Here is a 13,013-nt window from a genome sequence, read left to right as displayed (position 1 = left end):
AGGAGCCAAAGTTTGCTGACCCCTGAATTATAGGGACGGCCTATGAATGGGTCATAAAAATTTTCCATTTTTACTTATCCATCGGGGGGGTTGGGGGGGCGGTCAGCTTATAAACGAACCGGCTTATGATCAAGTATATATGGTAGGTTAAGAACATTCTTTTTTCTCTACTAAGAAAAGGCAACAAATAAAACTGGGCAGACAGCAGAGTCCAATCTGTATCTGGCCACAAGCAGAATGTGTGTGGTGGTTAGAGAATGAAAAGCACAGCACTCAACCCACAGTGTTGAGTGCTACCAGGATTGAAGCAGAATGGAGCTCTCTGATTGTTTTGTTAACAGCAATCTACTAACAACAGTTATAGCAGTACACTGAAGAACCTGAAAAAGCCTTTCCTCATTCAGGAGGAAATATAAGATCAGCGAGGGCATTTAGAGAGACCAGTGGCTTCTGAGAGCAGATGAATTTTTCTCTTGCTCCTTCTTGGTGCTATTATTCAAGGAAATAGATTTTCCTTTTAAATTCATTCTGTGGCTGGGGAAAGCCTCATTACTTTGTAGTTTGGACTAATGGGCACTTTTGTTCGCCCACATCACACCATATTACATGGTTTTAAAATTAACAGTGCTCAAATTCCATCCTGGTCATACAGATTCCTCTGTCTACCTGCCAGTCTGACTTTCCACACATGGTGGGACTGTGCTGGTAAGAGAAGAATTTCAGAACTGCATGTCTCAGGAGTAAGAAATCTAAACCTCTTCTGAGATACAGGAATATTTTACTGGATTGAATACAGAATTGGTGGTTTAGCTGCCAGAGGCAGAACAGCAATTCAGGAGAATCAGTTCAGGGTTACTTAGTGGAAGACTTCCACCCAGTGGCAAAATGTGGAAGAGTTAAAACTGAAGAAACTCTATATTTACCACTATTATACCTTTGAAGCTTTCTCTGCTTTGAGTCTGCGAACCACCTCCCCTTGTTCAGCTACATTATCATAAAGAGTTTTGCTGTCTATTGAGCTAGAGGATGTCAAATTATTGCAGGATACAGGAGAAGGAAGAGCAGCAGCAACAGAGTATGTAAAAGGAAGAGCTGCAGGTGGATTTCCAGGTTTGTATTCTTGATCTGTCTTTTGTTTATATTCTGCCTTTAGTGTTAAAAGCACTTTCACAGCAGCACCTATCTGATCCTAAAGCAGAAAGAGAAAGGGGGGAAAAGAAAGTTGTAGAAAGACAGAAAGAATAAGATAAGTTATACTGAACAACAGATCCTTTTTTATATAAAAAAGTAACACACCAAGTTTACAAAACCTTGAGTACTGTATATTCATAGGCTATTTATAACTATTAGTTCACCACAATTTGAGTAGATCTGGTAAAGAAAACATTTACCCTTTAAAGTAAACCCTCAGATATTATTTATTTGTACTGTTGTAGAACTTAGGAACCCCAGTCATGGACCAGACCTCCACTGTGCTAAGCAAACAAACGCCTATTAGAAATACTTTTGTACATTTGCAACAGTTCTCTACAATACAGTACCTCTAAAGCTACAATACATAGATATGAGCCTTCATTCAGATTCTGTAATGCCACAAAGAAAGTCTAATTGCCAGACTATTTAATCATTGGGCAGGAAATGTCAACAAGTTTTCCTTCTTTTTGCGATCTGCTTTGCTGTTGGTCAAAATAGTTCCATATACTCACCAAAAACTGCAGTCAAAAGAGAAAATCAGCAAGTACTTGACAATTTTTACATTTATTTATGAATAATTTTACGCAGGGAAACTTCTTCTTGAAGTGTTAGATTGAATTAGGTCAACCATTTGGAATCACCTCTTTTGAACAATGTTGTGGAGAAAGAGGGAAACTGATTATGACTGAGAACTTTTGCCAGGGACCAGTTTCAGACAGTCCTGTATTTGGTTTGGGTGGTAAGACTTGTTTGGGCCAGTTTCTGGGAAGAACAAAAATATGGAAAATGTAGCAGTTCTGTTCACATCTAAGGGACCTAATTAACATTCCTCATAAATATTATTGGGACAGAATTAATCATACCAGTGCTACTTGGAGAACAACACCACCTGAGAAGAGAGGGCCTAGAGGAACCAAACCCAAATAAACTTAATGAAAGCAAGGGAGGAAAACACAGGTTCACTTACATCCTGGGAAAGCACATTAAACTATACAAATATTCATGAAATATTCATGTTCTCTTAACTAGTTTCTTAAAACACTTACCTTAGGTGCTTTCTCAGCTTTCAATTTTCTGACCACCTCTCCTTGCTCAGCTACTTTATCATAAAGAGATTTGCTGTCCAGATTGCTGGAAGTCTGAGGTGTGGAAGCAACATTTGGTACCGCTACAGCTGCTGCTGGAGGATTTCCAGGCTTATACTCCTGGCCTGTCTTCTCCTTGTATTCCACCTTCAAGGCCAATAGCTGTTTCACAGCTGCATCAATATCTTCCTTTGCAGCCTTTTTACCTTTCAAGTCACGAACCACATCACCCTGAGCAGACACTCTGTTGTAAAAGACCAGGGGGTCCTCAGATGCAGCAGAGGCTGGACTACAGGTATCAGCAACAAGTGGAGCAGGCTTTCCCTTTGAAGCTGAACTAGCCTTTGAAAACAGAAGCAAGTTCTCAGTGTTCCTTTTTAAAAAAAAGGTTAATAGTAATGTTATTTATGAAAGTCTTTCCTAAAAGCCTTATTTACCTCTTTCTTTGCAGTTTCTGCTTTAGTCTTCTCTTTTGAGCCAGATGTTGGCATTTCCTTTGTGTGTCCATCAGGGATATAAATCAAAATGCATGGGGCTTCTTTACAGCTATATGGGCTACAGAAAGAGATTAAAAGAACGAATGTTTTATACATTATCACTATAGGGCCACTGCACCAATAGGAAAGAATACATGCAGCATGCCTACCACTTTTGAGGGGGAGGAGGGAGGAGAAGATATTCAAAACCACTTCTTACCCTACACTCATTACATACTCTACTGCAAAAGCAATGGCATTTCTGATTGCAACTACTTAATGTTGCCAGTTCACATTCTGTACTGCTCAGTGTACTGTAATGGATGTTTATTGCTCACACAAGTTCTCCATCTCACAGCTCCCTCTTTTTAGGGATCTAATTCTCATCTCATTTAGTTGAAATAGCAGCTGAATGCAGCTTTCCCATCTCTTCTGCATAAAAATCCAGATTTGGCCATCTGGATTTTTTACAGCGCATTCTAAAAGACCTTTAGGTTTTGGATCCAGCATATTCTGTAGATGGGAAACAAATCAAGTGTTTGATAGTGAATGGGATCGTAAGGGAATCTTATATACACTGAGAGTGAAACACTGAATAGTTTTTCATCATTAGGTATATACCTAATATAAACATGCTTTTCTCTAATCAGGCAATCACCTATTTTATTCCATCTCTGGGATTCTTGATTTACATATTCATAATGAATACAAGGAAAATTGACTCCCTCATTATTTCAGAGAATCCTTGTTCTCATAGAAAACGTCACCTGGATGACACTGTACATCTACATGAAGGCTTAACATAAACGCAGGCCTAAAATGACACTAAGATTTTTTTAAAACTATATTTAAAGTTTGTATATAGTGCCACAGTTGTGCAACTGGTTTAACTGCAAACATTATACCTAGCACAATGCAAGATATAGATATGTGTGTGTGTGTGTGTGTATATATCAGAATGTTTTTTTATTTTTGCTGGACAAGAAAAAAAATACAATTCTTCCTCAGGGACTTCAGTATTGGTGTGAATATATTAAAAACAGAAATGCATTAAAACAGATGTTACAGATCTATAATGGCAATTCTCAGGCTATATATGGAGTTTATTTACAAAGTTGCTTACCTAACCGGTTCATAGGGTTGATCACAAATAAAAAATCCTCTTCTCTGAAGTTGTATGATGTCTCCTTTTTTCAACTCCTTAAGGCAAGGATCACCTAACATCAGTTCTTCTTGCTGTAACAGTTAAAAGCAAATTAAGACCATTTCTTATGAGCATTGTTTAAAATAATGCTAAGAATTATTGTAGCTGCATTGAAGGATTCCAGAGATGTGCCAAATTCACAACTGCTGAAGTGTCAATTAATCCCAATGACAATGGATAAGATACTCTCAAGGAGATGTGCTAGCCTGAAAATATGCTAGGGTGAAAGAGAGTTTCCAAACCATCAGTGCCAGAGGGCTAAAGCGTCATACATATGGTAGGAAGTCAGTGTAAATTATACCGAGAAAAGTTAATACAGTATTTAGTTCTTATGATTTAAAATAAAACCTCAATCTTCTTGAGGTAGAAAAACAAATAGGAACAATTACTGGAATATATTTAAAGATCTTTCCCCTCCCCGAAGCATGAGAACAAAAAAATTCAGTTAACTATACAATAAGAATGTACAACTCAAACTAATAAGTGAACAAAGTACTATCACAAAACATTCCTTCACACATTACTTTTCTGCTACTGTCATCAACAGACCCAGCTCAGAGGGTCTATGCATTCCCTCTCTTACTGAAGAGCCTCAGTTTAGATCCCATAATATCGTCTGAGGACACAGGGTTGGAAGAAAAAGTGACAATGACTGGAAGAAACTCCACAGAACAGTGCCACATTGTACAAGACACTTTAAACCTGCGGCCCACCAGCTCCCCGCAGCCCTCCCAGCATTTACCTAGAGCGGCTACAGCCCGGTGCCCACTGGGGGCAGGGCAGGCTCCCCGCCTACCTGCCCTGCCCCCGCGCTGCCCCGGGAAGCGGCCAGGACCTGCAGGGGGGGCGCACAGGGGTCTGTGTGTTGCCCTGGTCTCTCCTCCAGGTACCTCCCGCAAAGCTCCCATTGGCCAGGGAGCTTGGGGGGAGGTACCTGGATGAGCGGGCAGGGCAACACACAGACCCCTGTGCCTGCCCCTAGGTCCCAGCCGCTTCCTGGAGCGGCACGGGGGCAGGGCAGACAGGGAGGGAGCCTGCCCTGCCCCCGGTGCGCACCAGGCTGGACCCGCCCCCCGAAAACCCTCCTGCAGCCAAACCCCCTGCTGCACCCCACACCCCTCCTGCACCCCAACCCCCTGCCCTGAGCCGCCTGCCACACCCCTCCTGCACCCCAACCCCCTGCCCTGAGCCGCCTGCCACACCCCCTGGGGGCAGGAAGGGGGCGGAGTTGGGGTAGGAAGAGGCGGGGCAGGGGTGGGGCTGCGGTGGGGGGCGTGGTCAGTGGTGCAGCCCTCGGGCCAATGTACTAGTCCTCATGTGGCCCTCGTGTTTGAGACCCCTGCTTTAAACTGAGATAGCGAGATACAAAACCAAATGACTGCAACAACTATAAACCCTTTCTGTGACAAAAAGCAAATTTAACAAGTTTTATCAAAAGAGCCAATGAAGCAAAGTCTTCCTAAAAACTATACAACTTCAACTGTAGTGTTTTATTCTATTTGCTAGACCAGTAGTTTTCAACCTGTGGTCTGCAGACCCTTGGGGGTCCATAGACTATGTCTAAGATTTCCAAAGGGTCTGTTCCTCCAGCCAAAATTGTTTTTGAGGTCTGCAAACAAAAAAAAAAAGGTTGAAAACCAATGTACTAGACAATGAAACTCTGCTAAACAGTCTGATCTCCTACCAGGTTGCAGCTTCCATTGACTTCCAATTTGTTGTGCAACATAAAAAGCTTATCTATTTCAAAACATTGCTACGTGTAAAGACTCTTCACCAATATCAAAATGCCAACCATGAGCCAGATCCTCAGACAACATAAACGGACTTACCTTCACTGAAGGTCTGACCCACAGACATTTTTGTAGCCCAGAAGAGTATATCCACATTTTTAATATAGATTGGGGGAATCTAGCTTAAGTTTGAACTACTCAAACTGCTTTGAAATATAACTTGAACATTTGGGAAAAGAGAGCCTAATACCTTTTAAAAAAAAACCCAAAACTGGTGCTGATGGTAAGGAGAAAAAGTAAGTAAAAGCTGTGTTGACTAAGAGAAGAATACATGAGTTACCTTACTATTTCGGTTGACATATTGCTTGAAATCTTCATCTTTACCTAGGACAGGTTTGGTGATCAGATGGTCATAGTTAACACAGACGGCTGGAATGAGAGGCGCATGTGGGGTCTCTGCAAGCCAAGTGATCTTAGTGGTTTTTTTGTAGTCCTTGTTCTCCATGTTCAGCTTGGCATCAATGGACACAATTTTCCTGCTTGAGTTTCTACAGAAGAAACAGAAAAATGTGATGAAACAACATTTTTACACAACAATTATGGTATGTATTTGAATATTTCTTAAGACTATCAAAAATATGGGAATTGTTGATCAAAAAGGCTCATGTCAAAAATAGTCTTAGAATGGATTGTGCATGGACTAGAAAGATGATATTTTCTAGGACAGAGTTCTGTAACTCATTGGCCATCAGAATTCTCCAGGGACAGATACCAAAAAGATCTAGTACAGATTCTTGTACAAGATAGTTTTGTTTTAAAAAAACCCTACTAGTGGTCAAGTATGTGACTGATTAATTTAAAGTCATCATGCATTTCAATTTATTTTTAAAATGCCATTTAGTTTCAGAGGAAAAGGGAGAGAATCTCATGGTTAGGTATCAATCTACACTATTCACATGAGTCTGAAGGGCTCTCTTGACTAAAAAACTGAGAACCACATTAATGACTTAGAAAAGAGCATTCTCTTATCAGGAGAGAGATCATGTGATCCTTACCTGTCAGGTTCACTCTCCCTGGGGCACCTGGCATTGGCCACTGTCGGTAGATAGGATACTGGGCTGGATGGACCTTCAATCTGACCCAGTACAGCCATTCTTATGTTCTTATCACTACAGGCCATATTCAAAAGGCTAATCTGTTCCCCACACCACCCCAATTCACTTTTATTCCAAGTAAAATATTTTGGATCAGATTAGGATTTACATGAAAAACATAGCAAATTAATAATTCTGGTAACTTCTGAAGCAGTACTTTGCTATGAAGAGGTACCAAGGGGATATGCAGATGAAGTCTTCCTCTATACTAAGATAGATGTACTTTAGATTTACATCTGTGATTGGTATACAGTTGCCATCAAGCAGAGTCTTGAGATGCTTTTTAATACCTTTCTATACTATAGATCATCAAGAGGTTATACGTAGGAGTATTCAAAGTTTTGGATAAATCACCACACAGCAGGCACTTCTGAAGTATTTCCATTGTTTTAATGTATTAAAAAGAAGTAGCAAAATGTTGTGCAAGGCATAGAAAAAAGCCTTACACGTTTCCATAAACCTTCCATCTTTCTAAGCTTTCAGTGCAATGATTTTGAAGTTGGTTACATCACATGTTAATTTCACTTTTTTTTGCAACCTTGCAGCCAAACAGATTTTGTTTTTCAATCTGCAAGAGCATATGTTCACTTTTAGGATGAGAGCTCTTATACCAAGTATCAGTCACAGAGCAGATTTGCAAGCTGTTATAAGGTGACATGGGCTTTCTTTTAAAAAAAATTCATACTGTAAGAACTAACAGACAGTAACAACTACAGAAGTGCGTCAGTAAACTGAATAAGAAGAATTTTCATGCAATATCTGGCCTCACTGGTGATTTCAGACCCAGAACTACAGTAAGCTGTACTATTTATTAAACAGGCAGCTGTGTGATCCATTTAAAAATGATTGTCCATGCTACCTTTTAATATTTCAAGATGCAAGAAGGCTATTCTTGTCAATGAAAAGCTGAGGTGCAGAAACCTTTACTTGGAATTACTTTACACTTGTTACCTGTGTATTTTAGTGATGATAATGTTGCCCCAATTTATGAATGTAACAGTCTCTCCCTCAGTCAAAGTCTCTGCATCTGCGCCGTCAATCAGCACTTTGGAGCTGTACCACACAGGCTTCAAGCCAACATCAGCATTCTGTATGTTAAGAAAAATTAAAAGTTGGTTATCATACAAGTTGACTGGCTTAGCTAACAGAGCTGAGTCCTGACACACTGCTTTACATGAGTGTACACAGAAAAAGAATTACAATACATATCACATACTTAAAAAGAATCATAACTAAAACAGGGAAAAGTTCTCTGCACAGGACAAAAGGAGGGATGGGTCTGAGCAGTGTTGCCATTTTTTTCACAAGTCATGCTATTTCACGTTTTTCTTAAATCCCCAGCTCCCAGAGTCATCTGATTGCAGGAGAATCTTGGCTTTTTATTAATAAAATGAGTTTCTAACCTTTGGGGTTGCAGAGAAAAGCCTGAAAACGTGAACACATTGCATCCTGAAAGCTCTGAAGTCAAACAACAAAACTCGAATGCAATCTAGTCTTTAAAAAATAGGTCACCCAATTTTTAAGCCACTCTCTCGATAGTTTGGGGCCTGTCATGATTTTTTAGAGTTTGGGTTTTGTACTACTGTCAACAAGAGAGTTTTATTCATTCCTTTCCCAAGGCATGCAGTCTGCAAGGACAGAGATAAGGAGGAGGTGAAATGCGGTAGTGCACAATTTCTCTTCTCCTGAGATCTGGCTCCATCTCTGGTCACAAGCAAAATGGGTTTAGGAGTCTAGCTCATCCCCTGGTGGACATGCCATTAGCAATTTTTAAATTAAGTTTGAATTAGATCATATCTTCTAGAAAGAAAATCTAACAAAAGTTAATTCAGAGAAATATTATACAGGAGGTCAGAATAGAGCACAATGGTCCCCTGTAGCCTTATAATGTATGAAAGCACAGAGATGTCAAAGTCCCTAGCTTGATCTCATTCTTAGAGTGCTAAATTGTAACACTAGACACTCCCTCCCCGGTCCCAGTTGATTCCTCTAACCTATGGCTAATGTCAATCTTAATGATCAGTACCATACAGTAGTTTTTAAAAGACGACAAATGCATGCACAACCTTTGGGTGTTTGGCCACTTCTTTCATCTCCTCTAGGGCTTCAGGAACAGTCACAGTGACCACTTCATCCTTCAGTAAAGCAGTATACCGAGGTGCCACTGGGTCTATGACCTACGGGAAACAAAAAGAAGATAATCATGACTATTGGGCAGTGTCAGAGCAAAAGATTACATGAAACAAAGTAAAGTGAAAAATATAGGACTATTAAGTGGTATTCTTTGTGTTACTGCACTTGTTTGCCTTTTAATGCTACTTTCACCAAAAGTTATAAAAAGCAAGACAAACAAGAAAATATGTAGTCAAAAGTGAGCAATCCTTAAGCAATTTTTCAGACTTTCCACAAAAAAGTCTGTATTTAAAACAGGCAAAGTTGTTGATTGCAAACAGGTACTATCATACTGCAAGTAAACCAGATCCCAAATCAATGCTTCACTGAGAAGGACGACAGTAGAGCTATATTGGTGTAGTTATACTCTGTATGTAACTGTACTAAATCTGCCTGCTGGACCATTTTCTTTCTAGATAAATCCATTTTAAAACAACATGTTGGATGCCATACTTTTGCTAGCACAGACCCGATCCTATGTTCATTTCTCAAAGACTCAGAGATAGCTTTGCCTGAGCAAGGAGCACCAGTTGGGTCTATAATATTAAGAAACACCATTTTAATACAGCAGCATTAGATCACTATAATAAGGCAATACCATAGTATTAAACTCATTTTTGAGTTTTCCACCATTGTGTTTTCTTGCCAAACTAGTCACCATCACAGCCTCTCCCTATATTTTTTTTTATAAAGTCTGTTTTTCCTCCCAGCACCACCTTTCATAGGGCCTCTTGAATCTCTTACAACTTACTTTCATAAAACATTTGGAGATGCTTAGAATAATACAGTACACACAAGGGGCACTAGAGGGCTAGCAGGAAACAGTGGTAGACTAACTGGCAGGTGAGTTGGGTGCTAAACTTAATGAGTGCAAGTAAATATTTTTATGTTTATCCTTTCACTGCAACAGGAATGCACACGTAAACAGCAATTTTACAAGTAAACAGTTTGTCAATCTATTTTATACCCAACTTGCTTGGCACTAGCAAGTATGAGTGTGCTTTGGATTCAGAAGTCATACATTTATCAGTGAGTCGGTATATGTGACAGGTTTCAGAGTAACAGCCGTGTTAGTCTGTATTCGCAAAAAGAAAAGGAGTACTTGTGGCACCTTAGAGACTAACCAATTTATTTGAGCATAAGCTTTCGTGAGCTACAGCTCACTTCATCGGATGCATACTGTGGAAAGTACAGAAGATTTTTTTATACACACAAACCATGAAAAAATGGGTGTTTACCACTACAAAAGGTTCTCTCTCCCCACCCCACTCTCCTGCTAGTAATAGCTTATCTAAAGTGATCACTCTCCTTACAATGTGTATGATAATCAAGGTGGGCCATTTCAGTATACGTGAAAGCCATACCCTTGAGGTGTTTTGGACAGATGTAATAGGAAATGGCTTGTTAAGGTACCTCAACATCCAGAGGCCTCATATGCTCCTGTATGATTTAGTAACTGAAACACCTAAATTTTACAATTAAGGTTATGATTTGTTTTCATTGTCATAACCATGCCCTTTGTTTTAATAATTCAGGCCAATACTCCCCGAGGTAACTGTCTCTACAATGTAACAGCATAATAAGAGCTCTCTGCCTGCAGAGATCTTTTATATCAGACTGGGAAATGTGTAGGAACAATTTCTGCCCTTGTTTATATTATTGACTCCAATGCAACGGCACAGGTAGAGGACGACAGAATTTGGCTGATAAATATGGTGCTACCCAAAGAGCAGGAATTTCAAGACACTTAATTAAAACAGTTTTAAATATACTATCAACTGCCCCATATTTTTAAAAATCCACTACTCAAGTAAGTTATTAGTATTTATGCAGCAACAGAAAGAACCAATTGATAATCCTTATTATACACCAAATGGACCAAATACAAAAGGTAGGAAGGGATACAAGACACATGCCAGACAAGCAAATACTACTTAAATGAACAGATCTGCAGTAAGGCCTCAGCAAAAACAAGCAGGAATCCCAGTGCAAGAGTTACAGGCATTCACACAAGTTATACAGTCAGCATTCTAATGATTCGCCTTATTATAGTGTCCAAGCATTCACTGCCAAGAAGCAACTAACCATATTAAGATGCAGTATTCCTTATTTGACACTCAGTTAAGGAACATCAAAAAGGGATATATATATATATTTATATTTTCATTCATTCGGGCACAGGAAATACACAAAAGGCCTCAGTACTTTCACTCCAGAAAGGAAAATTGGATAACATGAATTGACTGGAATAGTGTTTCCATCTACTTTGACAAATAAGTCAAAACAGAACTGGACAGCATTTTAAAAACAGGAATAATGCATTTTAAATGGATCTGTGCAGCTCATATTACCTAAGCAAATGTGATTGTGCTATGAAGCTGCATAAAGACGGCTTATGCTATGAATGCTTACAGTACTGTAAGCCATGTGCTAAGGCAAAAGAAGCATTAAGTAATACCTTCTTACAGATAGCTCGCAGCTTGAAAGCAGAAAAATGAAATGCAGAGTTTTCAGATCAGATTCACAAAAAGTATCATTACCTTTCTGCATAGTTCTAAGTAAAACAACTCAATATTGGTTTAGCAAGTCAATATGATTAGTGCTAGCTCATGTTAGAAAGAGGAGACATTCCATTTTCCTGAAAATGTGCCAGATGATGCAATATATTTAAAAAATTGCTACTCTTTACGATGAGCACTCCAGTGAACAGTGGATTCACTACATAACCCAGGGACGAGGATACCAAGAAGAAACAGCATCAAACTCATACAAGCATGTACCTTTTTGTTAAATGACCAAATTTTATCCCATTCCATGTTCACAACAGATCGGGAGGAGCCCTGGAAGGCAAGATTAACAAACAAATAATCTTGAATATCATTCTTAATGTCTGTGGAATCACAACAGAAATGCTAAGCATGTTTACCAAAAATAAAGTATTTTTCTGCTTAATCCTCATCTTACAAAATAAACATTAAGGGCCCATTGCTGCCATAATCTCAGTCCAAACTTCCATTGATACCAATGGGAGTTCAGCACACTACAGGCTCAAAATCTTGCAGACCCATAAAATTTTACATAAGGGGCTGCTCACATGCATAAATGTAAGCAGGACTGGGACCTAAGCCATGATAGGCATGAGTCTTCAAAAGGAGAAAATCTTGGCAAAGTGACAAAAATGCTTCAACTGAAAGCTCACCATATGTAGTTTCCAAGTTTACAATCAGACTCCAAGAATAAGACGGGGAAGGGAAAGACAACACTCACCTGTGCAGCAATAAACTGTTTTAGTCCTTCAACAGTCATGCCTCTTCTCAGCACACCACGCACAGTGGGAAATCTTGGGTCATCCCTGGCAGAAAGAGGAAAAAAGTTGAGAGGTTCATTCAGTATCTACTATTATGCACTAAATTATGTTTATTAATAGGTGATAATGTACTGATTTTTTAATATTTGTGTAAATCACAGTTTCAAGAAAATAAACTTTTGTATTATTTTGCATGTGAAAATTTAGTGCTGGGTGAAAGAGGCTAACCTGACAGTCCAGGAAACTAAACTTCTCTACCTAAGGACAGTTCTAATACAGATTCTCTCTCACTGCGGGCCAGCATTCCTGAACACTAACTTGGGATGGGAAACCACCTCTTAGTGACAGCAGCTCTTTTCCACACCAATTCAATCCTTGGTGTGTCTGTCAAGCATTGAAGAGGTACCAGTTACATGTCCCCACCACAAGTCAATACTATGTACTGGGGACTAAGATGTGCTATCCTGCCCTCTCCTTCCCTTTTATTCTAAAACCATTCTTTGCCCCTCCTATGCCGAAGTTTGGAACTTCCAGCTTTCTTCCTGTATCTTATTTAAGTTTCAAACTGGGAGGAAAAAGGTGGTAGTACTCTAAGCTCCACCCATAAAATAAATTCTGCCTGTGTGAGTCACCAAAATGAGAGACTGCTCACAGTATATTGTGCAGATGTTCAAAATACTCTGAGCTCCCT

At 39.5% G+C, this 13,013-nt stretch overlaps 1 protein-coding gene across 2 annotated transcripts in view; it reads right to left on the bottom strand.

The window, feature by feature from the left end:
- Window positions 1-13,013, bottom strand: part of EPRS1 (glutamyl-prolyl-tRNA synthetase 1) — a 60,651-nt gene that overhangs the window by 23,749 nt on the left and 23,889 nt on the right. Inside the window, exons 11-19 of one of the 2 annotated variants that reach the window (XM_077813751.1) lie at window positions 12,283-12,367; window positions 11,796-11,855; window positions 8,910-9,020; window positions 7,795-7,931; window positions 6,030-6,237; window positions 3,879-3,991; window positions 2,717-2,834; window positions 2,241-2,621; window positions 935-1,189 (exon numbers count right to left, since the gene is read on the bottom strand). In XM_077813751.1, coding sequence (XP_077669877.1) covers window positions 935-1,189; window positions 2,241-2,621; window positions 2,717-2,834; window positions 3,879-3,991; window positions 6,030-6,237; window positions 7,795-7,931; window positions 8,910-9,020; window positions 11,796-11,855; window positions 12,283-12,367 — 1,468 coding nt within the window. The remainder of the gene's footprint in view (window positions 1-934; window positions 1,190-2,240; window positions 2,622-2,716; window positions 2,835-3,878; window positions 3,992-6,029; window positions 6,238-7,794; window positions 7,932-8,909; window positions 9,021-11,795; window positions 11,856-12,282; window positions 12,368-13,013) is intronic. The other variant, XM_077813752.1, reaches the window with a different exon arrangement.

This window comes from Eretmochelys imbricata, chromosome 3 (genome assembly GCF_965152235.1).
Source record: "Eretmochelys imbricata isolate rEreImb1 chromosome 3, rEreImb1.hap1, whole genome shotgun sequence".
NCBI classification, from domain to species: Eukaryota; Metazoa; Chordata; order Testudines; family Cheloniidae; genus Eretmochelys; species Eretmochelys imbricata.
The sequence above is the reverse complement of the archived record's forward strand: the minus strand, read 5'-3'. Positions and strand labels throughout refer to the sequence as shown.